General features: G+C 50.6%; 2 protein-coding genes across 4 annotated transcripts; one reads left to right on the top strand and one right to left on the bottom strand.

Moving 5' to 3' along the window:
• Window positions 1-1,012: 1,012 nt before the first annotated feature.
• On the bottom strand, window positions 1,013-6,304 carry LOC106813485 (methyl-CpG-binding domain protein 5-like). Its single transcript, XM_014817627.1, has 4 exons — window positions 6,222-6,304; window positions 5,648-5,847; window positions 5,108-5,220; window positions 1,013-1,213 (listed from the first exon to the last, which is right to left on the bottom strand). Exons 1-4 carry the CDS (start codon window positions 6,253-6,255, stop codon window positions 1,084-1,086), a joined length of 477 nt encoding a protein of 158 aa, XP_014673113.1. The 5' UTR covers window positions 6,256-6,304; the 3' UTR covers window positions 1,013-1,083.
• Window positions 6,305-17,902: 11,598 nt separating this feature from the next.
• On the top strand, window positions 17,903-25,404 carry LOC106813487 (transcription factor Dp-1-like). Of its 3 annotated transcripts, none has more exons than XM_014817628.1 (5): window positions 17,903-18,019; window positions 20,446-20,633; window positions 21,390-21,477; window positions 21,750-22,893; window positions 23,686-25,404. In XM_014817628.1, the coding sequence occupies exons 2-5, from the start codon at window positions 20,488-20,490 to the stop codon at window positions 23,916-23,918; spliced, it is 1,611 nt and encodes a 536-aa protein (XP_014673114.1). In that variant the 5' UTR covers window positions 17,903-18,019; window positions 20,446-20,487; the 3' UTR covers window positions 23,919-25,404. The 3 variants fall into 3 exon arrangements, with proteins under 3 accessions (XP_014673114.1, XP_014673116.1, XP_014673115.1); XM_014817630.1 differs by having other exon boundaries at window positions 23,658-25,404; XM_014817629.1 differs by having other exon boundaries at window positions 17,903-18,064.
• Window positions 25,405-25,714: the final 310 nt, after the last annotated feature.

The raw sequence follows: 25,714 nt of genomic DNA, 5'->3' as shown, positions 1-25,714 counted from the left end.
ATCCACATATTTACGTATAAAACATCCAAGAGATGGCGCTGTGGCATATAAACATTACCTCCGTGCTCCGAACATTGTGTGTGTTTTATTGAATTGTTCAATGAATGACGCACTCGTTCACTTCCGACAGCGAGTGAAAATGCAGAAAATTTTCTTGTTCGATGTGAAATGCATCGGCCGGGCATTTCATTATTTACGAAAAGCAAACAGTCTCGCGAAACACCTACACGCAGTAACGGGTCACGTCGTTGACGTCCCATTCAGTGTCCATCCACGAAGAAGGCGGGGCTTATTGTCATTACGGAGATGCCAAAATGCAACATAAGGACGTAGCGCAGTGCGCTAAACGACGTGTTATTTTCGTTTTTGTGCCAAACTCTATCGTAGGAAACCGTTCTAGCCTAGCAAAATGCCCTAGTTCGTGAGATCGGCGATTTGGTACCGTCATGGGTCCCCACCTTTGAATTTCTTTTAGGGAGGTGTGGCGTAGGCTGTGATTGGAAGACACAAAATGTCAATCCTCGGCGCGCCTCGGCATCATGGCCGCATCACGTCCAGTGAATGGAGATGAATTTTGCACAGGGGAGAGATAATGATCCGCTAGGGGACGGCTCTAATTGGCTAATTTGCTAATTTTGGGTTAGGGTTAGGGTTAGGATTAGGGTTAGGGCTAAGGTTAACTGATTTCTATATGCACAACTTATTTCTATATTCACAATCTATATTTTCTTTATCTCCTATATTCACAATCTCTCCCCTGAGACCAACTAAATGGAGATTCGTAAACAGCGTATGATTTGAAAGAGGTAACTGGGCGCACAATCTGCATACTATTTCGTATCACTATTTTATCAAATTTTTCATAAAATAATGGTTGGATTTTTAATATCTTTGCAACTTGTATTAGTCCAAATCTAATTACATAGGATACGAGTAATGTGGCTGCTGTAAAACTTGTAGTAAAAAAGCGTTACAAATTGTAACGGAAATCTGCTTGTGGCAGTGGTAGATTGAGCCCATGAGCGAGAGCGCCATCTGTCGTGGAGTTTGTAGCTGACCCTGCCACTGACCTGTCATTGACCCCTAGCTGACCCTTCCACTGACCTTTACATTGTCGTTGGGGTCCAGCTTGTCGTTGGGCGTCTGCTGACGGTCAAGCTCTGACATGGCTTCCTGTATCGCAAGCTGCAGGTTCGTGTCCATCCGCCGCGCCCTGAACATCCGCACAACTTGATGTTAAACGATGGCGGCACCGGCCGTGATGTAAACGATGCGGCACGCCGTGATGTAAGATGCGGCACGCCATGATGTAACATGCGACACGCCATGATGTAATAGATGGCGGCACGCCGTGATTAACGATGCGCATCGCCGTAGATGTAACGATTGCACCGCCACATATTAACGATGCGGCACGCCGCGATGTAACGCTGCTGCCACGCCGTGATTAAGATCAGCCACCCCATGATGTAATGATGCCGCAACGTCGTGATTAACAATGCGGCACGCGTGATGAACGATGCAGCACCCCATGATGTAACGATCACATCACAAGTAACGATCATGCCATGATGTTAACTGATGCACGCCATGATTAACGATGTGCAACCACAATGTATGTATGCCATCGCCATGATGTAACGATGAAGAGCACGTCTCAGAATAATAGTTGAGTTAAAAGAGCATGACCTACGAAATTTTTTTCAAATGTGTCTTCGATATCTGCACATTAATGTTTTATTCCGAATTACTCACTACCACAACGGGCCATTTCGATCTACTCCACAGAATTACTTGACGTGTCCTAAAAAAAGGTGTTTACTACATGCAAACCCCGATTTACCGAATTCGTAACGCGCGAGTCTGGACATTTTTTGCCTTCGCAGGAACTGAAAGTTTTTGTGAGTTAAGCCGGCCTTATACCACCCCCTTCAACCATACCGGCTTTTCTTACGAGTCCTTAGGCTTGCCACTCGTAGTCAATCGGCAGCACCGTAATACTTCGCTGGTATCCGTATTAAATCGTCACAATCGCAGACACTCGTAAGGATCCGTGAAAGGAGAGCAAATTTTTGACATATCAAAACTTCTTACGAGTGTCCACGGATTGATTTCCGTAAATAACTTCGAACAATCCGTAATACTGTAAACCGCTCGCACACACGTACGACCTAATCTGCTTCGCAAGATCCGTAAACGACTCGTAACAATGTTGTTACGATTGATATGTCGTTTACGGATATTTTTGATATAACGAGAGCTTACGGCAGGGACGGATTAAAGGCTCACTGTGCCCTAAGCACTGACCAATCTTGTGGCCCCCCTCCCTTTCCACCGACCCGTCCGTTAGTGATGTTGAACGGCGTGGTCTGACAAGATTATACAGAGGCTAGTGGCCCGCAGTGTACAAGCAATTTATGTAGGTTAAGGAGTGGTGATAAACAGGCGGGACATGGGTTGGTTTTTAAATTAGATCGCAGAGATGGTATTTGAGCAATTTTGACGTAAATGCCTGTACACGCTCATTCTGACTACGAGTCAACTTTCTATTTTGTTTTTACATGTTCAGTGTAGAAAACATCTCTGTTTCATTGGGTGACCCATGTAATGTAATAATATCTGTAAGGCAATTTGCAATCATTTGGAACAAGCTACTTCGACTATTGTCTTCTGTAGATATGGTGTTTTATAATGTGCCATGTGATGAATATGTTCTGTTTTTAAACCTGTGTATGGAAGAAACATATCGAATTGGTAGACTGCATAAGTCTGTAGACAAAAGTGTTGTTCATGTCATCGCGATAGCTCCATAAAATTAGTGCTTGCCAAATCTTGTCTGCAGGTACGGTCACTTCTGATAATTCAGGAAATAGCGACCTTGTTGGATGCATTGCTGAGGGCATCCCGTGTATTGTATTGTATTGTAATTTGTGGGCCCCTTGTGATATCACTGGGAAATACAATTATCTTATTCGTTTTTTTCTGTCGGTTCGTCCGTGGACCTCTTTTCCAATTGTGGTGGGAGGACGGCCTGAGGTGTGTGTGTGGGCTGAGGCCGCGGGGGGTTGGGATCTGGGGGTGGGTGGTGATGGGTGTTGTGGCGGGTTGGGTTCGGGGGGGATGGGGTGGCGGCGTGGGGAGGGGCTGAGGTGGCCGGCGGAAGGGTGGGGGGGGGCCGGCTTCGTGGAGGGTGCTGGGGCTGGAGGGGTGGGGGCCGGCGGCGCGGGATTGGCGGGGCGCACGGGCGTGGGTGTGGGGCGGCGCGGGCGCGGGCAGGGAGGGCGGCGTGGGGTGCGGGGGTGGGGATTGTGCACTCGGCGGGAGTTCAAGTCAGACTTCCGTGTGTGCCATTAAGGAAGGCGGTGATGGGCCGCTGATGGGTGTGGATTGTTGGTCGTTTACGTCTTAGCGACCTGCGCGGGCTTTCCGCGTCTAACGTGCCGTCGCAACGCGCGGTGTATCGCGGGGGAGGTGGATGTTATCTTGGGCCGTGGGTCCCACCGCCGACCCAACCTTTCCTGGTGGCCTAACATGTGGCTATTCTTCTTAATGTTAATTCGGCACTGCTTACGTGTTGTTTAACGATTTTATTTGATCGTGTTACGATGCTATACGGATTGTACGACGTTATTTCGAGCACTTTAAATAGCTACTAATACTTTGACGATTCTTACTATGTTATCGATTTGGAAAGACTGGCAAAGAACACGTCATTTTGCGTTGTTATCAAAGGTATTAACTCTCATATCCCTTGTCTCTCTGCATGTCAGTTGAATGATAGATTGAGTATTTGGGGCGGTGATACTCCATTAGGAGTGTTCTCGCAACTTTAATGTCATTAACTGATCATAAATAACATAATATATATATATCGATATGGAGTAGATAATAGGGTACTAGATATATATATAGATAGTATAGCTGATATATGATATTATGTCATGGTCATATATAGGTTGTGGTTATAATGTCAATTTAGAGGTTTAGGGTTTAGGGTTAGGTGTTTGGATCTATCAATCATTTATCATTAATGATATCAAAGTCGGAAACCATTCCTAATGATCAGTTACGAGATTTAGTATTTTGTATATAGCATTTGTCATTCTGGCCACAAAACTCGTCAAAGACCGTAAATGCTCTAATATCGTACCTATTCGCTCACAGACAACGTGAAACACGTAAAGGTCACAACTAACACGTAAAAGCTTCGACGAATCGTAATATATCCTGAACAACCCGATAAACGCTTCAGTAAAATCTCGTATTGCTCGTAGTTATCCGGTGACGACTCGATCGCTAACAAATCGTGAAATTTGCCGATAAATACATCGTAATGATCTCGTAATAATCCGTAATAATCCGTAATTAGCTCGTAATAACACGTAAGATCGCCTTCGTAAAAGTGGCCAAATCGTAAGGATCCGTTTACTTTTACGAATTGTGCGATCCGTAAAAACTCGTATGAAAAATCCGTGTATGTGAAGGGGGTATTAGATCGAATCGACGATCGCCTATAGATCGCGCAACTAAATGAGTTTACACAACTTGTTGCTGTGTGCATGTTGTGTACATGACTGTACGTATTGTTTCATTCACATTGTTCGCTCAACATTGGCTCAGTTTATACGCCGATTTTCTTGAACCCCGATTTAGCGCGATCCCGCTTTTTTCGCGACGACATTTTACGGACCCCAATGATCGCATTATAACGGGGCCACACTGTAGGTACTACCCCCTCCCTCACACGTGTGCGACCCAGGAAAGCTAAGGCCATAATAAAAATATTGTTTGTTTGCTCTCACCCGACCGACCCGCCAAAAAGGGGCCGGCTCAAAATTTGTTATTGATCATTCCCATTCTTTTTTTTTTTACAAATTGTATCACTGTACATTATATAAATCTGTAGGCAATACATTATATGTACCAAACAAAACAAACATTCAACATAAAAGGTATCTCCACACAAGCACACCCAAGCATGTAGATACCATGCTGAATTTGTAAAAAGACTCCCCCCCCCAAAAAAAGCCCAACCTACCTACCCAAACTTTTCAGCCAGGGTCGGGTGAGGGCAAACAAAGATTTTTTAAATTGTGGCCTAACACACCTCCTCTGCTCTTTCCAAGCTCTATGATGAGCCTCCAGTCCATCTGAGAGAGATTTCAGCTGGTCTGGCTCGACTTGTGCGAAAGAGTGATCTCCGAACCATCTCACCCAGACCTGCCAATGACGAAAAGACATCTCATTTTTCCAGCATCATCATTGTCACATCACTATGATGATGATTATTATTATTATTTATAATCATCATCGTCGTCGTCGTATCACATTACCATACCATACATCATCACATCACTATGATTATTATGATGATTATTTACATTATTATATCATCATATCAAGTAGTTCATCATATAATTCAGCGATGAAATCAGTGATTGTCTCAAGTATGAATAACAGAAGCGCCGCTCCACTCACCAAATTACTACTAGCACTCTCAAACAGCTTACATTTTATCAGGGGTTAATAACGACAAATTGTCATTTTTGTCAATTTTTGTCATTTTGCCAATTTTTCATTATTAACCCCCGATTTTATCAACAGGCTCGCACGTTTCCTGACGTGCCCGCTAGGTGGTGTGACGTACCTTGCCGTTAGCGTGGGTGGCCGGCTCGCGGGCGTGGCAGCGGCCCACCTCCGCCTCACTCACCAGTTTCCCCGGCCAGGAAGCACATCCATGGCTCTGCCCCCACACGACGTCGCCCACCGTGAACGCCCCTCCCGCAACCGCACCCTCCTCCTCCTCCTCTGCCTCCTCTGCTTCACCGATGTCTGACGATGAGTCACCTGCATAATAAAGTGTGAAATAAGACAGGGGTCCCTCTACGAAACAATAACAACAACAATAATGCGCAACATTAGACAGGTGCCTCGACGAAAACAATAACAACAACAATAATGCACGACATTAGACAGGTGCCTCGACTAAGCACTAAATCAACTGAGAGGGGGATGTGAAAATTTACAAACATAAGCCAGCATAAACAAACTCTTCTGCTAACAGCATACCTCTACAACACCGAATTCCATTTGAGAAGCAAAAAATCATGGATTCACAGTGAAAATAGCCGGGCGCTAATTTTGAGGTCGCTATTTTCTAAAAAACAAAAAGGCATTTAGCGCAAATGCAAATCCCGAACCCAGCTCACGCGCGAACTCACTCATGCTCTGCTCTCCACCCTCAATGACGTCCATTGCCGGGCTTGCCTCCTCCTCCTCCCCAGCACCGCATCCCTCCTCCTCCTCCATCTCCTCCGCTTCCTCCTCCTCCTCCGTCGTCCGTATCCACGTGTCCGGAGCCCCGCCCCCGCCCACCGGCGCCCCCTGCTTGTCGATGTTTGGTGGCGGCGCATCGTCGTCCTGCACGTGCTGCGGAGTCGTCTCCAACCCGGAATCGGAGCTGCCCGCTGACGGTGGCGCCGCTGTGGTGCACGGCGGCCCCCGGGGGGCACCACCGGAATCCTGACTGGTGGCGCCATCGCTGGCGAGGACCTCGGTGCCACTGTCGGAGAAGTCGGAGCAGGCGGAGCGCGAGACCGAGTCGCGGCTGTGCAGCGACACGCCACCGCTGTCGCTGTCGTCGGTGCTGCCACCTGTGCTCTCGCGGCGCCACTTGTCGCTCTCCTGCAAACGCGGACCGATCATGTTTCCATGACGACAGCAGTCCACACCGTGAGTAAGTCTACATTTCGGAATAAGTTGTTCGGAAGAATGATATTTCTATGGCAATGCCGAGTCACTAACACAAGTCACTCACAAATACTTTTTTTAAAGCTATGGTTTGTATTATTACATGTACATCATAATATAGGAACACATGTATGCACACGCACACACGCACGCATGCTCGCACAAATGTACACTCACACGCGCACGCACACGCACTCGCATGCTCGCACAAATGTACACTCACACGCGCATGCACACGCGTACGCACGCTTGCACAAATGTACTCACACGCGCACGCACACATGCACGCATGCTCGCACAAATGTACACTCACTCGCGCATTCACACGCGCACGTACGCATACAGCACCATTAGTGCAGGGACAAGCATACCTTCAACGTCGTAGGTGGCGCTGGCTGCAACGACGGATGCTCGTCCCGGTTGTCAGCGACCGGCGTTCTCACGTTGCCGTCGCGCTCCGCGACCAACGCCCCCTGGTGGTTGGACGTGGCAAACTCGGCATTCCGTTGCCGCGGCACGTTCTCGACAATCGCCGCCTGGCTCACGAGAAACGTGCTCGCCGCGGCGGCGCCCCCTACAGGCACGCCCGTTACCGAGCACGCGAGTTCTCGGGGCGCGGCGGGTTTCGCAGACGCTGGCTCGACGCTGGTGATGGTGGCGCCCCCTCGCGCGGCGGCATACAGCTGCTGCTCAGCTGCCAGCGCTGTCCGATGGTTGTACATCTGCTGCTGCTGCTGCTGCTGCTGCTGCTGCTGCTGCTGTTGCTGCTGTTGTTGCTGTTGCTGCTGTTGTTGCTGCTGCTGCTGCTGCTGCTGCTGCACCAACTGCATGTTGCTGTACAACTGCGGCACCTGGTGGTGATACTGTCCGTGCTGCTGCTGCTGCTGCGGGCCCACGTACGCTGCCGCCATCTCGGCGACTCCCGTGAATGGCATCACGGTCGGCAGGCACAGCTGCTGCTGCTGCTGCTGCTGCTGCTGTTGCTGCAGCTGCGCGCCGGCGGCCGTGCCCATCGCCTGCGTGACGATGCTCTGCAGGCTCGGCAGCAGGCTCTGCACATCGACGTTCGGGTTCGCGCTCATCAACGTCTGCATCAGCGTCTGCAGCATCACGCTCTGCTGTGTCAGTGCGCCGTCGGCGGCGACCGGCGGCTGCGGCGGAGGTGGAGCCTGTATCGTCGCGATGCCCTCAAACATGCCGCCTCCCGGCGGGCACAGGTACACCTGCTGCTGCTGCTGCTGCTGCTGCTGCTGCTGAAGCTGAAGCTGAAGCATGGGGTCGGTTAGCATGTCGCCGGGAGCGTACACCTTCCCGGCAGGCGAGACGAACACGCCCTGTGGCAGGAGAGACGCCGGCGCCCCCATCGCGTTCGCAAGCACGAGTCCCGGCTGCACGACGCTCAGTTGTGGCGGCGGCAGCGCCCCCTGGTGCTGCGGCGGCAAGAACATGATCTGAGAGGGCGCCGCCGTGCAGCTCGGCTGCTGCTGGATGCTGATAACGACATCTGACGCCGGGACCGTCGCCGCGGCGACGCGCTGCCTCCGCCTGCGCTTGCGCTCGCCCGCATCCTCGTAACCGATGGCGACGCCCGTCGTCGGCGTCGCGCACGCTCGCTTCGGCCCGCGTGGCGAGCACGCCGGCGCCACCTGCTGGTGCGGCGAGTCGAGGAGCATGCCGCCGGGGGGTGCCACCTGCACGCTCACAGACTGATGCGCGGTCACCTGACTGACCTGAAACCCGGTCAGGCCCTGGTACGGGCCGGCGAGACCCTGAGCGGCAATCACGTGCGGCGCGCCGAGGCCCACGTCCGCCTGCACGAGCCCGGACATGAGCACCTGGCCGGGCGGACCCGTGGGCAGACCGTGGACGATCGTCGGCGGCCCGCCAGCGGCCCCCGGCAGCATCATGGCGCCCTGCAGCCCCGCGTACGCCATCGGCGCCGCTGCCGCCGCCCCCGTCATGTGAACGAACGGCTGCTGATGCTGCTGCGGAGGATGAGGATGAGGATGCTGCGGATGAGGATGCTGGGTGATGCCGGCGGCCGGGATCACGTGCGGGATGCTGTTCGTCACCATCGTCGCCGTCGACAACGTCACCGGATGACTCGGGATCGATCCTCCGGACGGTGCGTGCCGCGGTGGCGCCCCCGCGCGGATAGCCGGCTTCCCGTCGCCCGCGGAGACGACCGGAGCGGCGCAGGTAGCGGCCAAACGTGGCTGCGATTCCGTCGCCGCGACGACGAGGCACGGAAGTGGCGACTCGCCGCAGCCGCCGTGGTCGCACGGCGCGGCGTGACTCGTGGCGCCCTCTTCATCCACCCCAGTCTCCGGCAGCAGCCCCGAAGCCACGCTCTCTCCGGTCTCGCTCAACGTGCAGTCCTTGTACAGCGTCCTCTCCCCGCCGCCCGCCGGCGCCCCCTGGCGGCCCTGCGGACACGCCTGCGCCCGAAACGCGTCCATCGCCGCCGCTGTCAGCAGGCTGCTGGCCGGGAACGGTAGAGGGCGCTCCGGTTCCTCGCATGTCGCCGTCGTAGGTGGCGCCGGCTGCGGCTGCGGAGGCTTCCGGGGAACGGGCAGCGTACCGGCAAGCGGGATCACAGTAGGGGGTGACGACGTACTACGTCCTTGCAACGACGACATCGACAGCTGCCGCTGCCCCGCGGTGGAGGGTCTCGTATCACAGTGGGCGGCGGCGGCGGTGGGGGGCGGCGGCGGTTGCCGCGGCGACATCGTCTCGTTCAGCATCGCCGTCTGCTGCGCGAGGTAAGCGGTCGGATCCTCGAAGAAAGACACGGCGGTCGTCGGCGTGGCGACGCCGCCACCAGGGGGCGCCTCGGCTGGGATGTGTAGTACGTCGACGTTGGGGCATGGCCCCTGCTGCTTGCGTTCGCTCGATGCGGCGGCGGTTGCAGACGAGGGTTTCACCTTCTTCTTGCGACCGCGCCTTGACTTGACTGGCATGCACGATTCGGGGACGACACTGCCCTGCTGCTGCTGCTGCTGCTGCTGCTGCTGCTGTTGCTGCTGCTGCTGCAAGATGCCGGGAGGTCTTTGGTTGTTGACACTGGAAGACATGTCGCCGTGACTACCGCTGCCCATCGCCGCGGCGACGTCGCGCGTCGCGTTCGCCGGCGACCGTGTCTGCACGCCCGCTCCTACCGTTGTCGTGACGACGCAGCCCTTCGACGTCGCACCCGAAATGCCCTGCAGGGGGCGCCCGGATGCGACAGTAGAGAGAAGCGGATCGTTTGGCTGACCCTGCCGAAAAACAAGAGGCAATCAGCGACGTAAGGCCCCCCTACACGACGACGAGACACGAGTAGAGTCGTTTCCACGGCAACGCAACCTAGCACGAGGTTTTCCAGACTGACAGTGACATGCAACGTTTATCGCAGATTCATTATAATCATTATTTATTCAAAACACTTTAAACAATTTTATGTCGATTAACACGCCAATACATCATGCATCTATAGTTCACCTCCAAAGAAACTTGATTGGAATCATGGAAACATTCAAATATTTTTTACCCCCGAAAAAACGACACAAGAAAAGGGAACGGGGACGCTCACAGAATGCGACAGAAACATTCATTCAATTTGCAGTAACGCCTTCACCCGGTTAGTCGCAATACGGCAAGCTACGAGTATAAATACATATTATACAGGACGCAGTACATTTACCGTACATGTATCACCATCTAGAACAGTGGTTCTTAACCTTTTTGAGTCATGGACCTTTTTGAGAATCTGGTGAAAGCCACGAACCCCTCCCGAGAAAAATGCACATAAACACACATATTTTTTAGCCGCCTGGTTCACGGACACCCTGATGACCACAGGTTAAGAACGTAGATACAATACCGCTAACCCCCCCACCCCCCCGCCCCAAACATGCACACGCTTACCTGCACTGCGGTGGCAGACGATGACGTCGATGTTGCCGTGGTTACGGCCGTGGCGAGGCCGGCGGCAGCGGCGGCGCGTGCGATGCGATCTCGCTGCTCCAGCAGCTTCGACACGAGCATCCCGTCATACGGACTAGACTGCTTCTGGCGAGGCTTCTTGTTCTTGGCTGAGATGAACGCAGAGACATCGTCAGAGGAACAACAGAACAAAACTATGTCAGAGGAACAATGGAAGACTTCGAAGGAACAACGGAACAAGACATCGCCAGAGGAACAACGGAACAACACAATGTCAGAGGAACAATGGAACAAGACATCGTCAGGGGAACAACAAAACAAGACATCGAAGAAGGAACAACGGAACAAGATGTTAGAGGTGCAATGAAACAAGATGTTAGAGGTGCAATGAAACAAGACTATGTCAGAGGAACAACGGAAAAGAATACATCAGAGGAACAAGGAACAGATTTCAAATATCGCAATAATTATGCGCAAAATGGTTAACATGTCTGGACAACATTGGAGAAACAAGAGAACGGCAAGACTACGTCAGAGAATCAACACAAAGAGAAAACGACGGCACAATCGGTTCATCGTAGACTGAACATCGAATTTAATACAGTTTTAGTAACTGACAGCCACAAACAATCGCGGGGGTTTTCGTGCCAAATCTCCGAGCGACTCCCACATCTGCACCTCGCTTACAGTACAGCAATTACCGGCTCATCGTAGCAAAGGAGGGACGAAAGATCGTCCGAAACGCCACATGAAATCCCCACAGGATCGCTACGAGCACAGCTGCAGGGCAGCATGCTCAAGCAAGAAGCGAAAACCTTTCACCTTTCTCTCCCACTTTCATTTGGTGACACCCTCCCTCCGACTCTCACTCACCTTTCTCTCCCACTTTCATTTGGTGACACCCTTCCTCGACTCTCAATCACCTTTCTCTCCCACTTTAATTCGGCGAGACCCTCCCTCCAACTCTCACTCCCCTTTCTCTCCCACTTTCAATCGGAGAGACCCTCCCTCCGACTCTCACTCACCTTTCTCTCCCACTTTCATTCGGCGAAACCCTCCCTCCTCTCCCCTTTCTCTCCCACTTTCAATCGGAGAGACCCTCCCTCCGACTCTCACTCACCTTTCTCTCCCACTTTCATTCGGCGAAACCCTCCCTCCGACTCTCACTCACCTTTCAATTTTGGCTGGGCGAAGTTGACGGGTGTGACCGCCGCGTCGGGGAGCGGTGGCGGGGTGTGGACGACGGCCTGGGAGGCTGCATGAAACGATGCGCTCGTTGTCCTGTGGTGCAGTGTCGCCATCATCAGCAGCTTTCTCTTGTGATTGCAGAGCTTCGTGAGGTCGTTCAACCCTGGCACGTCCGGCAGCGACCACGGCACCGAGTGTACGAGCGGGCTGAAGTTGAACGCCTTCTCGACCACCAGGGGGCACTCGAGGCCGCACTTGCACGTGCCGGGAGTCTGCAGGTACTGCTTCATGTTCTCGATAGACGTGAGGAACACACCGCTCGGGCTGAAACAACACGGAACGACGTGTGACGACATGGAACGATGTCTAACGACATGGAACGCCGTGTAACTACATGGAACGACGTCTAACGACATGGAACGATGGCTAACGACATGGAACGATGTGTAACTACATGGAACGATGTCTAACGACACAGAACAACACATAATGGCGTGGTAACGACACAGTACGACGTGTAACGTCACTGTACATTTAACGGCAGAGTACGTGTAACAGCATGTTACAACATATAATGGAACACTGCTTGGGCTGAAATGACACGGAACGACGCATAATGGAATGGTATGACGCGCAACGACACAGTACGATGTGTAACGTCGGGTACATTTAACGGCAGCACAACAGCGTGGTACGACGTATAAACACCATTCACAATTAAAAACTTTTTCTCAAAAATATAATTATAGATACCGCTTTAATCATCCCTTCCATCTCAGTAATATTACCCCACGATTAAATATCATTGCTCTAGGTGCGTCAACTTATACTCATTAGTAGGCGATTTTCACACGTGCGCACCAAATTGTCGAATTGGGGGCACGACCGGCACGTCATTGCCAAGGACGGTTTTGTGGAACGCCCCTATCATAGCAATGATTGCCCAGAGATGAATACTCAATCAAGGCAGGGAGAAAAGTTCAGGGTATGAAAGGATGGGTATGAGTCCGGAGTCAAATGCTCCCCGATTTACTGTCGGACTCCCTGATTTGACCCCTGAAAATTCTGCTATATATAACTAGTTCGTTCCAGAGCACGGCCTCGCGGAATTATCGTATTTTTTCACCAAATCTTTAATTTTGAACTTTAGACTACGAACTCCCTCGTTTTGCTGCGGACTCCCTCTTTTTAAGGACAGGGACTCCCTCTTGTTGAACTCCCTTGCTCAAAAGTTAATTTCTAACCCTGAATGTCAATTGCGAAAGATCAGGAAATGGCAGGAGTGACTGAAGGCGACGCCGATAAAATGTCTAACGTGCTAACTAATTGCTCGTCGCTCGCAAAACACAAGAACGTCGCTCGCAAAACACAAGAACGTTGCCCGCAAAACACAAGAACATCGTCGCACCTGCTGTAGATCACAGAGCTGTTGATCAGCAGTCGCTTCCAGCCCAACGGCACCGTCACGCACGCAGGGGGCGCCGCCGTTGCCCAGCCCGACGTCGCGAGCTTCGCGCAGGCAAGCGGCGCCACCGTGAGCGCATCCGACGCAACGCCGAACGACGGCGCCGCCAAGATGTTGCTGGCAGAGGGCGCCTGCGTAGACGCGTGCAGCACGGGTGGTGCCACCGTCGCGCACGCCCCGGCGAAATGGCGGGATAGCTGGGCGACGGCTCCCGAGTCCAACTGCTGCTGCTGCTGCACGATTGTCACGTGACTAGACGAGGCGGCGACGCCCGGGCTGATCGCCGTGGCAACGCACTCATTGTTGACGATCATCGATGGCGGGCTGATTATCACATTGCCGTGCGGCAGCAGCACGCCGACCGATGTTGGCGCCCCCTGCAGGGTCACGTGACCCGGGTTGATGTCAATGCCGATCGGGAGGGCGCCGCCGCTGCACGCGTGCGTCTGGTAGGGGGCGCCCTGCATGAATCCGACGGGATTCTGGACGACTGCGGACGGACGCAGCATCACGCCGGCGTCCGACCCGATCATCCCGCCGCCGCTGACCCCGGCGAGGGTGAACCCGGGCGGCAGGGCGGCCGTGAGGGGCGAGGCGCCCATCACGTGTGGCCCGCCGCCGCCCGAGACGTACGGCCCGTAGGGCAGCTGCTGCAGCAGCGGCTGCGGCTGCCGACAGATGGGCTGCGGCCCTGCGGTCGCCGCAGCGATCAGGTGCGAGGGAAACGCCATGGGCGTCCTCATCGCCGCGTCCGGGAATCCGCTGCCGCCGTCGATGATTCGCGGCAGCAGCGGCGGCGGACGCATCGCTCCACGCTGGCACGCCGGCGCCCCCTGACGGCCGAACTTGGACGAGGGCGGCGACGGGTGGCGCTGGTGGGTCGGTCGCTGGTGCATGATGTTCTGCTCGTAGGTGAACTGCACAGGCCGGCCGGGCGCCTGTGGGGCGTCCGCGCACACCGCCGGCACGCAAAACGTCGCCGGCTGGCCCGCCGCCGCGCCGCCGCCGCCGCTCTGCGTGACGAAGAACGTGGCGTGGCCTCCACTCCGCAGGAACGCCGACGCCGCCGGCACGCAGCCGGACGAGAAGGTGGTGGCGCCGGCGCAGTCGCCCGACGCCACGAGCTGCGAGGTGAACACGTTGGCAGCCGCTCCAGGGACGTGGTGCACCGTGTAGGACGGTGGCGCCGCCATCCTGGGCGCGGTCGCAGGCAGCAGCGTCCGATTCAGCTGCGGTGCAGAGCGCGGCTGCTGCTGCTGCGCTGCTGCCGGCCTGCCATTCGCCGTGGCTTCCCCACCCTCCTGCCTCCCTCGCCGGGCCACTCCCCTCGAGACCTCGCGCTCGGAGGTTTCAGTCACCGTTGCAACGGGACGCTCGGATGCGACGTCACTGCTGGCCATGTTTGCTGCGTCTCATCTCTCATCGTGGCGCGATCACCACGTCGACTTCATCGTGGAACGTCGGGCGACCGCATTTTGTGTTCGGTCTATCGTCCGATTACTGCTGCGAGAGAAAAGCCGGAGAAACGCAACCTTAAAACACGAAAAGGGAGTCTTTCCACAACACTGACAACTCTGAATGATCTATGGTTGAAGAATCTTTACATCACTTGCGTATGAGAAAACGACATTGGCAAACGATGCATCGGTCAACAGCTGTGATGACTGCTACTGGCTACAACTACAAGTTCAACTTGTTTTGATACGCATCTGTGCAATTAATATCCGTAACGTTCTAATAGTATTACACATGATCTACTCTCGGTTATTATTACTACGCTCTATCATCACGTAATTCTCATCACGCTTCAATCTATCGGTCCCGATTAAAATTATCAAGTATAAGAAGATCCAATTACTCGTGTTGACTTCCTGTTTCGGGTTTGCTTAGAATGATTCAAGCCCGCCAAAACATTGCTTTAAAATTATATTTAGGAAAATTATTACTAAACTAGAGTTATGTGGATTAATACTGTGTTAACCGCTGAACGCTACACCTTCGAAAAAACGGAGATAACCATAATTAACACGGCTAAAATAATTAAAATATTTAGGAAAATATTCCAAAATTCGACCTGGATAAATTTTACTCCGTGAGCATGCGCACTTATTAATCGCGAGATATCTCGCGAGAACTGTCGTCATCGGCGCCGCCGCCGAAGCCACGACCATGTCGTTTGTCGCTGAGGTTTGTCGCAGCCATAGAAAAACATGCATACATATAGTATGCACGTATAAATATGGTCGCAGTCATAGCTATCAATAATTATCAAAGCATACATTACAAACAATGTGTACATAAATAAAATATATGCAGCTAGGTAGCTGCTAAAGATAAATACACAAAAAGTATGACAAACACACGTATTACTATTTACACCACGGTCCTTAATTTGCATTCTACTGACGACAATTATTAATGCTGAATTTGCCAAGTCGATCTTACTTTGTAATACAGCATAGAAACACGCATTTGTACACTAGCGATATAAAACTCCCATTTTCCTTCACGATTACAATGTTAAAACTTTATCCTTGAAACTATTATTTAGATTTTGAATTTATTTATTTCGATAATTAACAAAGCATACATTACATCGATAACAGCATAAATATAAAAAATGCAGCTAGAAGATTATCGAGGATGAAAACACAAAAAGTGTGGCTAACACACTTATTTCCATTGTGGTCCAACATAACATTGTACATACTATAAACTATAGCAAATATACCCACGATCCCCAAAATTTCTGAGTGATACAGTGATACAGTACAAAACGTTGATATACAGCATGAAGAAAAAATGTATACAAAAAAAAACTTCAGCATATTATGTACAAGTAAAGTGATTAAGGTAAGTGTTGAGCAGTTAAATAAAAAAAATAAAAAATAGAAGCTTTCTGAGTGATACAATACAAAACAGTACGTGCTATATACAATGAAGAAAAAATAAACACGAGAAAAAAACTTCAGCATATTCTGTACAAGTAAAGTGATTACGGTAAATGTTTAGCAGGTAGAAATGATGTTTCCTGAGTGAATACAGTACAAAGCAGTGCAGAACAACATGAAGAAAAACTAAATACACACAAAAAAAACTTCATCAAATTTTGTACAAGTAGTACCCTTTTAGCACATCATTTCGACACTCGGTTCGTACACCATTATATCCACATTACAACCATAACATATTTCGCACACACTCACATTTGTATAGATATAAACGTATTGAAAAGTGCAATAGTGTTGGGCAGTTAAAATGGTAATTTTGAGTGATACAGTACAAAGCAGTGCATATATGCAACATGAAGAAAAAATAGATACAAGAAAAAAACTTCAGTATAGCCTGTGCAGGCTTCTTTACAAATTCTCGATTCCCACACAATGCTTTAAAATTGGGACATCTTACCAGCTCAAGTTTTGAAACTGTCTAAATGAAAATTTGAATGTGAAGCATTCTGTCATATGCACTTTAAATTTTGAAAACCCGATTTACCTTTACCTGGATATTATTCGCTACTCCCTGAACCTAAATACAACATTATATATGTTGTATGTATACATGTATGTATGTATGTGTGTGTGTGTGTGTGTGTGTGTGTGTGTGTGTGTGTGTGTGTGTGTGTGCTGTGTGTGTTGTGTGTGTGTGTTGTGTGTGTTGTGTGTGTGTGTGTTGTGTGTGTGATGTGCTGGTGTGGTGTGTGTGATATGGTCGTCTTGTGGGTAAAAACGTGCGTGCGCGCACGCATTTCTGTGCACGTGCGTGCGTGCTCGTTCGTGCGTACGCGCGCGTTTGTGGGTGTGTGAGTGTGTGTGCGCGCGTGTGTGCACGTGAGCGAGTATATGTGTCCGTATATATTAGTTAGGTGCATGTACGTTCGTGTGCCGCTGCGCGTTGCCATAGCCCGGGGCATAAGCCTATATACTATCATGAGTTCATCCAAGCCAGCGTGCGCCGATAGTCTAGAGTCGTCTAAAAGTTTTTTTTCGATGGAATCAATAGATTATATTTGCAGGACATTTAATTATGCCATCTCCAAAACTGGAACCACTTGGTGGTAAGTCAAGGACGAAATATCAAGGATCCAAATGACACCACGAGGTGGGAGCAAACATCAAGTCTCTAAATGAAGTTATGAATGCTGGTATTCTTTCGGCGGGGTTTTTCAACTGGGCGTTTATAGGCAAACATACAACCCGTCTTTATTTAGGATCTTGCTTTATAGCAAAAAAAAAACTATCACCATTCTTGAAAAATATAGTGCATAATCGTCACATCATAATAGTTCCATTCCCTTTGCTCCCCTATCTATTTGTTTTCACATTCAAGATAGCGGCAAGAGACGGCACAATATGGGGATCATCAAAGATACAAACACATATGTGTTTGTATATTGTACAAGCAGTTCAGTTGTAGCCACAGAAATAGAATATAAGAATAGATAGAATATTCTATTCTATTTCTGTGGTTCTAGCAGGCGATTATTTACTATTTGGACGGTGCTGCCACTCGGAAAGTGCGTCTCTATCGCATAGTACTTGCCGCACCGGTTCAAAGTGAACAGCGTTAGTGACAGATGAGCATGCAAAGCTGTCTTTGTCCACCATTTTCAATCAGTCGAAACGAAGATTCGACTAAATATAAGTGAAATCGTGATCGGAAGGTGTCGTTGACAGCTTCTTTAGAAGGATGGTACTTTACTATTTCACTTTAAGTAGTTGAAAAGTAAAAATATTGGTAAATACTTTGGAGAGCGACATGTACTTGTCTTGTCTCGAAGGTGCTTAGGACGTAGGCCCTAGTTCGACAAGGGTTGATTTAATTCTTGCCTGGGAGTTCAGCAATCGGCGTCACCTTTACTGATGGCGTGATGCTAATACATTTAGTGACTCAATATGGGTCTTCGTTTGTCCACTATCAGTTAGCGTGACGCGGAAATCCGTAGTTCTAATAATATCATGCTACGGCGGCCTTCGTGGCCCAGTGCCAGTGGTAAGGCCACGTGGTATACTGTCCACTGAAGGCTGTGAGTTCAAACCCGGCCGGGGCAGTGATTTTCTCAAGGTGTAAAAACCTGGCTCTCAACATTGCAGACTGTGAATCTCCCGTGGCTCGGGTGCCCACGTTACACGTAAAATGGCGGTCCCGTCTCCAGTAATAGTAATACTAAGGCCAATGGGGACGTAAAAGAACCACTGATGGCGCAAAAAAACAACTGGCTGTCACCACCCTCAGTGCCATTCGGCTAAAAGGCTAACTACCTGGCTTTACCCAAGCTAGGCTAATGCTCCATTAGGTCACACCCCATGGCTAGCTATAGCCCTGGACGTTTATTCCTTACGGAATGTCCCTGCGTTATTATGCACGTAACCGTGGGCTACGCAGTAAACTATCCAGATCCAGATGCTGTTGCGATAAAAAAAGACGTTTCCAAGTCTAGTTTGTGTTCAGTGAAACCCCACCTTTCTCTGCCGCAGTTTCCTATATTCGCATGCAGGTGACAACATATGGAATAGGCATATTTGTCAGTGGTTCATTATCATAGTATAACTGTTGCGTGGGTGAACACAGAAAAACTACATCAGTACCGGTACTTAAAGCGTGTATTGCGAGTTTTTTTGCTCAGGAAAACGAAATATAGCTGAATATAGTCTCACCTGATAGTGGAAATATCACTGATTATACCAACATTCAAAACACCAAGATTTTATGCAGTTATAGCATAGAAAAATTGATTTAACCACATCATACCAGCAATAAATTTTATCGTGTCACGACTCAACAAAAATCACAAATGGCGTCTCAAACAAGCGAACATAATTAAAACAAAAGGACGTGCAATTCTGTTTGGTAAATATTATTGAGTTTTTATGTCAATAATTCAGAGCACTTTATGTCATTGTCATTCCCGTGTTACTATCTGATTGGCAATCCACAAGCTTCTCTAATAACAGACTTTACATGGCATTAGTACTACACTGCTGTTACGCTAGTATGAATGTCTGTGTTTACACTCTGACCTGATTTCTACGGTGCGTGGTATGCATTGCTGCACCGTGATAGATGTCTCGCGCTACCGCGAGAAAATTCGAGAGATGGCAACTGTAAACAGAAACAGAACGCAAAATTGTAATCGTGCATGATTTCATTGGATTTGGTGAATACGAAGGTTCTAAGACATTTTATCATTACTCTAGACAATTGCTGTTACTCAAGCAATAACGGTAGGTATCATGAAAGTGGGAAAAACACTGGAAAATTCTCGCAATAGATGCTTTAATATCTTTTACACGCAACATGCATTTGCACCTTGCTGTCAGTATTTACGATGTACAGGAGTAGTCGCAGAAGAATCTAGTACAGTGTTGACAGTAAATGCTAGGAAAGGAAAGAAAGGCGGAATGACTCTGTGGCAGGGCTCGAATTAACCGACGGCACCGACGGCAATTGCCGTCGATGCCCCCATCAATCGCCGTACTGCCCCTGAAAATCCAACCCGACCGACGGCAGTCACCTGCCTTGCCCTTTTGTGTAATTGCCGTCGGTGCCCTTTAATCTACTGCCCTAGTTTCGTTTTTAGTCGAGTCAACATAACACGTGCGCGTGCGTGCTGTAGTTGCAATGATGAGCTTAAAACCGATAGTCGCAGGAGGGAATAATAACAGCATCGGATAATTATTCGCTCCTGATAGCGGGCATGTAAAATTTCTTGTTACTGTACTTCTATTAGCAGAGGGGGGTACAGGGGTCAGTGTTACGGTGTAAGCTTACATGGGGGCATATTGTTTTGTACATTAAAAGCAAGACGATGTTGATGTACTAATTTGTTATGAGTTTTCCTTTATTTTACAAAAGTGCCTTTGTGCCCTTCTCAAATTTTGAGAGTTGCCTTGGTGCCTTTTAAAATTGCCTCTGTGCCCTTCCATTTTAGAGAAAATTCAAGGCGATTTCTGACATGCCCTACAAAAATTGCCTTGCCCTTCTCGTCGCTTAATTCGAGCCCTGCCATGTGGTCTTCACGTTATCTGCTCCTAAATGGGATCTCTAGACTCTACATCGGCAAGCCTGATTATCTCGTATTTCCCAACACCACCGACGTGATTTGCGTTTGTCTGCAGGTTTCTCATTCCCCGTGTTGCTGAGCACAATCGCTGGAGTGGATGCGGAGAGCAGCATCTGTGGCGGTGACGCAGACAGATAGAATGGCACAGCACTCGGTTCCTGTCTCTCATTTGTGGGTGGATGAGTCCGGAACAGTGACTAGTGTTCCCGCCGATGTTTCGACCGGCGTTGCACATACAGGAAGGTAATTGACATCATCATCATCACACGTCCGCGTTCACTGCTCACTATCCATCATTGGTGTTATCGTGATGATGTATGCACGGGTTTTTACAAAATATTTTTGCTTTGAGAGTATTAGGTCTGTGATTGAAAACATCAGGAGAGATAAGGTGAGGTCCAATTTAAGGCCTCATGTTAGTTAAGCACTCGTAGGTTGCAGGGCAAAACACTTTAAAATATGTGGTGTACAACCCAAAGTACGCGGCAGATTAAAAAACCTGACGTGCATGAGTGCGTGCGTGTACATGCATGTGTGCATGAGTGCACGCATGTGTGTGGGTGTGTGGTTGGTCGTGTCTTAGCGTTGACATGTCAAGAACGACTTGGTGGTGAAGGAGTGTGCGTGCATGGGTGCGTGCATACGTGAGTGCGCGCGTGCGTGCGTGTTCTTGGTCGTGTCTTAGCGTTGACGTGACAAGAACGACCTGGTGGTGAAGGAGTGTGTACGTGCATCAGTGCGACTCGTCCACTGCGAAGATGCCTTGCCATATTGCAGTGATATTTATGTCGTAACTTTCATTTCTGTATCTCGCTCTGTGCACTTAGGAATTATTTTGCTGGGGGAGAAACGTGCCTCTTGTTCAGGACTCGGTAACTGGCAACCAACTATGTTCTCTCTCATATCGCACACAATGATGCCCGAGACTATATATATACTGTATTATAAGCTTTCTCGTCATCGTTTGCGTGCCTAACTTGCTGCGATGTTTCTCGTTAGGACGGTGGTGATAACCTCGTCACCGGCACGCAGCATCGCGATGGCCACCATTCCCGGAACTGTGAAGCTATCAAGCCGCACTTCCCTGGTAAGTTTTGTTCACTGGGCGTGGCAGTGGTGAGGGGGAGCCGGAAAGGGGGGACAGCGTTACGTCGTTTTACATTCGATTTATGCTCTTTATGACTTTCCGCTATGGGGAGAAATCCCAGAGCGATGGCTTGACTTGGGCGCACGCAGTTGATGTACCGGAAAACTAACCCTTTCAACTCCCGGGGGGAAATCCTAAAGCGATGGCTGGCCTTGAGTGCCCGCAGCCTGCTGTTAGCCATAATGTCACGCTCTCGCATTGTCTTTTGGCAGGTGAACGATGACATGATCAGGTACTACACAGACTCCGGCCTTCTTCCCATCGCTAAGGAAGCCGGCATCGTCGACCCGAGCGGCCAGCTCACGTCCGAAGCCGCGTTCGCAAGCCCGCCGAAGCAGCAGCAGCAGCGCCCCCTGGTTCCCGCACGCTCCGCCGGCGCCGTCTTGCGGTCGCCGTCGCTGCGCGTCGCCGACGTGCGCACGCTGCAGCCGCAGAACTCTTCTCCGATGATCCTCGGCACGCCGCAGCGCGGGGGCGCGGCGACGTGGCCCGCGGGGTTCCCGGCGTCGCCGTCGACGCCGGCAGCCGCCGTCGAGTCTCCGTCCGCGTTCCCGAGCCTCATCCGCAAACGCTCGCTCGAGTTCCACGACCCGGACTACTCGGACGGCGGCAAGCGCGGCAAGAAGTCGGACAAGGGCGGCAAGGGCCTGCGCCACTTCTCGATGAAGGTCTGCGAGAAGGTTCAGCGCAAGGGCACGACGTCGTACAACGAGGTAGCGGACGAGCTGGTGGCCGAATTCAGCGACCCGCACCGGTCGATGTCGCCGACCGACCAGGCGTACGACCAGAAGAACATCCGTCGACGTGTCTACGATGCCCTCAATGTACTCATGGCGATGAACATAATCTCGAAGGAGAAGAAGGAGATCAAGTGGCTCGGCTTACCGACGAATTCGGCGCAGGAATGCAGCAATCTGGACGTGGAGAAACAGAGGCGGACCGAGCGAATCCGCTACAAGAACCAACAGCTGCAGGAGCTGATCGTCCAGCAGGTGGCCTTCAAGAACCTTGTCGCTCAGAACGCGGCGTCGGAGCACGCCGCCGGCGCCCTGCCGCCGCCCAACAGCGCCATCTACCTGCCGTTCATCGTCGTCAGCACGGGCAAGCGGACGGTGATCGACTGTTCGATTTCGAACGACAAGTACGAGTATTTGTTCAACTTCGACAACACGTTCGAGATCCACGACGACATCGAGGTGCTGAAGCGAATGAACATGGCGCTCGGCCTGGACCGCGCGCAGGTGACCCCGGACAACCTGAGGCGCGCGCGCGCCATGGTGCCCGCCGCTCTCTCGCACTACGTCTCGCAGATGGCCGACGGCAAGATGGGAAGCCTGTGCTCCTCGATCTCAGCCGGTGAGTTGTGTGTGCGCATGTGTGTGCGCGTGTGTGTGTGTGTGTGTGTGTGTGTGCAGGGTTAGAAATTTACTTTTGAACACGGGAGTCCGCAGAAAAATGAGGCAGTCTGCAGTCTGAGGTTCAAAATTTAAGATATTAACAATAACGCATGGGCTTATTTTTAAGATTCATGCGGTTGCACGTCTGCCAAATTTTCTTTGGACATTAGCTGAAAAATACGGTAATTCCGCGAGGCCGTGCTTTGGAACGAAGTAGTTAGTATGTCAAATCAGGGAGTCCGACAGTAAATCAGGGAGTATTTGACTCTGGACAGCTGGACTCCCGTTAATTTTAGCACCCTGTGTGTGTATGTGTATGTGAGTGTGCATATGCGTGGGTGCGTGTGTGTATGTGTGTACGTATATATTCATTAGTGCATGTGTGTGTGCGTCTGTGTATGTTGTATTATGATTGTCATGTGTGGTGTACTCGCTGTCTGTGTGTGTGTTATGTTGTGATTTTCGCGTGTGTAGTGATTGTGTGTGTTATAATACGATTATTATGTGTACTGTGCGTATGTGCGTGCATGAGTGCTCGTTTCTGTATGTAATATTATGAATATCCTGTGTAGTGTACTGTCGGACGGCAGCATTTTTGCACTCTTGCAGAGTTCTAGATAGTATGTTACGTCGTGAAGATGAATTACCAAGCATGGTATTTGATAAATTATGAATGAGTTAGTAAGAGATCAATAGTTTTCCCTCCACGTGATTCTCTGACAGGCATCTCTCTATCTGTCGCCGACTGTAGGTCCCTCTGGCTTGACAACAGGGGGCGCCGGCGGAGCGTTCGGCCTCGGCGGGCAGGATGCGGCGGCGGACGCGGAGGTTGCCATGGCGACGGCGTTGTCGGCGGATGCTTCCTTCTCACAGGGATCGTCTTTTTCCCGCACGGACACGGACACGCCCAGCGACCATGACGACGACGACTATAGCGACAGCGAGTCTAGCCGATCGGAAACGCCCGTGCTCGACATACAGTAGCGCCCCCCTGGCGGCCGAGACGGCTGCGCGGCAACTGAGCTACGATCCTGTGACAATATACGCAGCCAGTTGTTCGTCGTCGTGGATACGGGGCTGCAGCGTGATTGTGCGACATGTTCGTCGTCGTGGATACGGGGCTGCAGCGTGATTGTGCGACATGTTCGTCGTCGTGGATACGGGGCTGCAGTGTTATTGTGCGACGCGTTCGTCGTCGTGGTTACGTGATCTGTGTCAGCTGCTCGCACGATTATCGTAGCGGATGTGGGAGTGTTGCCATGGATACAGACGCGTCGTTACGAACTAGCAGCGTGAGGAAGTGAGGTGACGAAGTGACGAAGTGACGAAATTGTTTTTAACATGGAACTTGTTATCACGCACACGTATGAGCTGCACACGCGGCCGTCAAGTTATCACACGGCGACGCATCATTGTGACGACGATCGCAACATGACGATTCCCACCCACCCGTCGCCCGTGCGTTACTGTGTGTTTACAGGGGAGCTGCTGCGGCGGCGGCGGCGGCGACGTTTGTGTGCAGAACTTTCACTTTAGACAAGAGCTCGCTCGCTCGCTCGCGTGGTTCGATGGTGCCGACGACATCGTACCGACCGAACGCGACCAACGTTCGTGCGTTGACGCGGGCGCGCGGGCGTACGTTGTAAATATCCGTCGCGCGGGGAATAGCCTAGGTAATTTTAGAAAATGTAAAAATTATTAAAAAATGCGCGGTTTTTATGTAATTAGTAAACTTTGATAGGCCTAACTTTTTATATGCACTCGATCGGGGCGCGGTGGTTGCGTGTCTGCAGTGTATGTGGACGGCGTATGTATATCGTAGCAGAAGGTGCTGGTTGCAATCTAGTATTGAACTCTCAGTGCAGAGTTGCACAAGACGTATTTGTACAGTTTACAAGCAGCCAATTACAATGTACCTTTAACAAATAAATGGGTACCACATCCCTTTAGCAGAAGAAGACCAGTGGGTGTCTTCAACAATTCAGCGCCATGTTCCTTTAAAATATCTGAATGTCGGCAGTTGATATTCTCTCGCTGCGTGTAGTTCAACGTAGTCGGAATTCACCGGAATTGGAATTTGTTCGAATCGGAATTCGTCGGAAGCGATATTTTGCTGCGCGTTCCTTTATCATCAAGAACTTGGCGGTAGATTTTATATTTAGAGGACGTCTCGACTCTTGAGGGAAAGGCAGGAGGGGGAGGGGAGGGGTTGTTGCAGTGCTACCCGGGATGTTATTGGGGTCGGGGCAGGACAGGGGGAGGGGTGAATAGTGGGGTGTGGCATGCACGCGTGGCTGCCGAATTTTGCATGCAGGCGAATGCATGTATTCCACAATGCAATGTTCGATCGATATGTTATATTGTACAAGTGCTAATTCTGTATTATTATATTTGTTCTCCTGTCATTGCCATTAATAATAATATTACTATAAAACACGTGTGGTGTAAATAAATCGCCGTGTCACCCATAGTTATCACTGTTAGATGTGTGCTCCTGGCTCGTAGAAACACATGTATGCCCACACGCACACACGCGCGCTCTCACACATGTGCACGCGCACATACGCACACCGTAGGTACATAATACATTCACACGGACTCGCAAGCGCACACGTAGGTAATAGTATGTTTGTGCACACTCTCACAAACACACGTGCACGCTCTTGCTCTTGCTAAGTGAACTTTTCTCTTCCTCTTACCCTCGTTCCTTCTTCTTTTCTTGCCCCTCCCTCTATCTTCCTCCACCCCACCCCACCCCTACTCTACTCTTCTCTCTCTCT

This window comes from Priapulus caudatus, unplaced genomic scaffold (assembly GCF_000485595.1).
Source record: "Priapulus caudatus unplaced genomic scaffold, Priapulus_caudatus-5.0.1 Scaffold781, whole genome shotgun sequence".
Taxonomy (NCBI): domain Eukaryota; kingdom Metazoa; phylum Priapulida; class Priapulimorpha; order Priapulimorphida; family Priapulidae; genus Priapulus; species Priapulus caudatus.
Note: the sequence above shows the minus strand (reverse complement) of the source record. Positions and strands in the feature narration are given on the sequence as shown.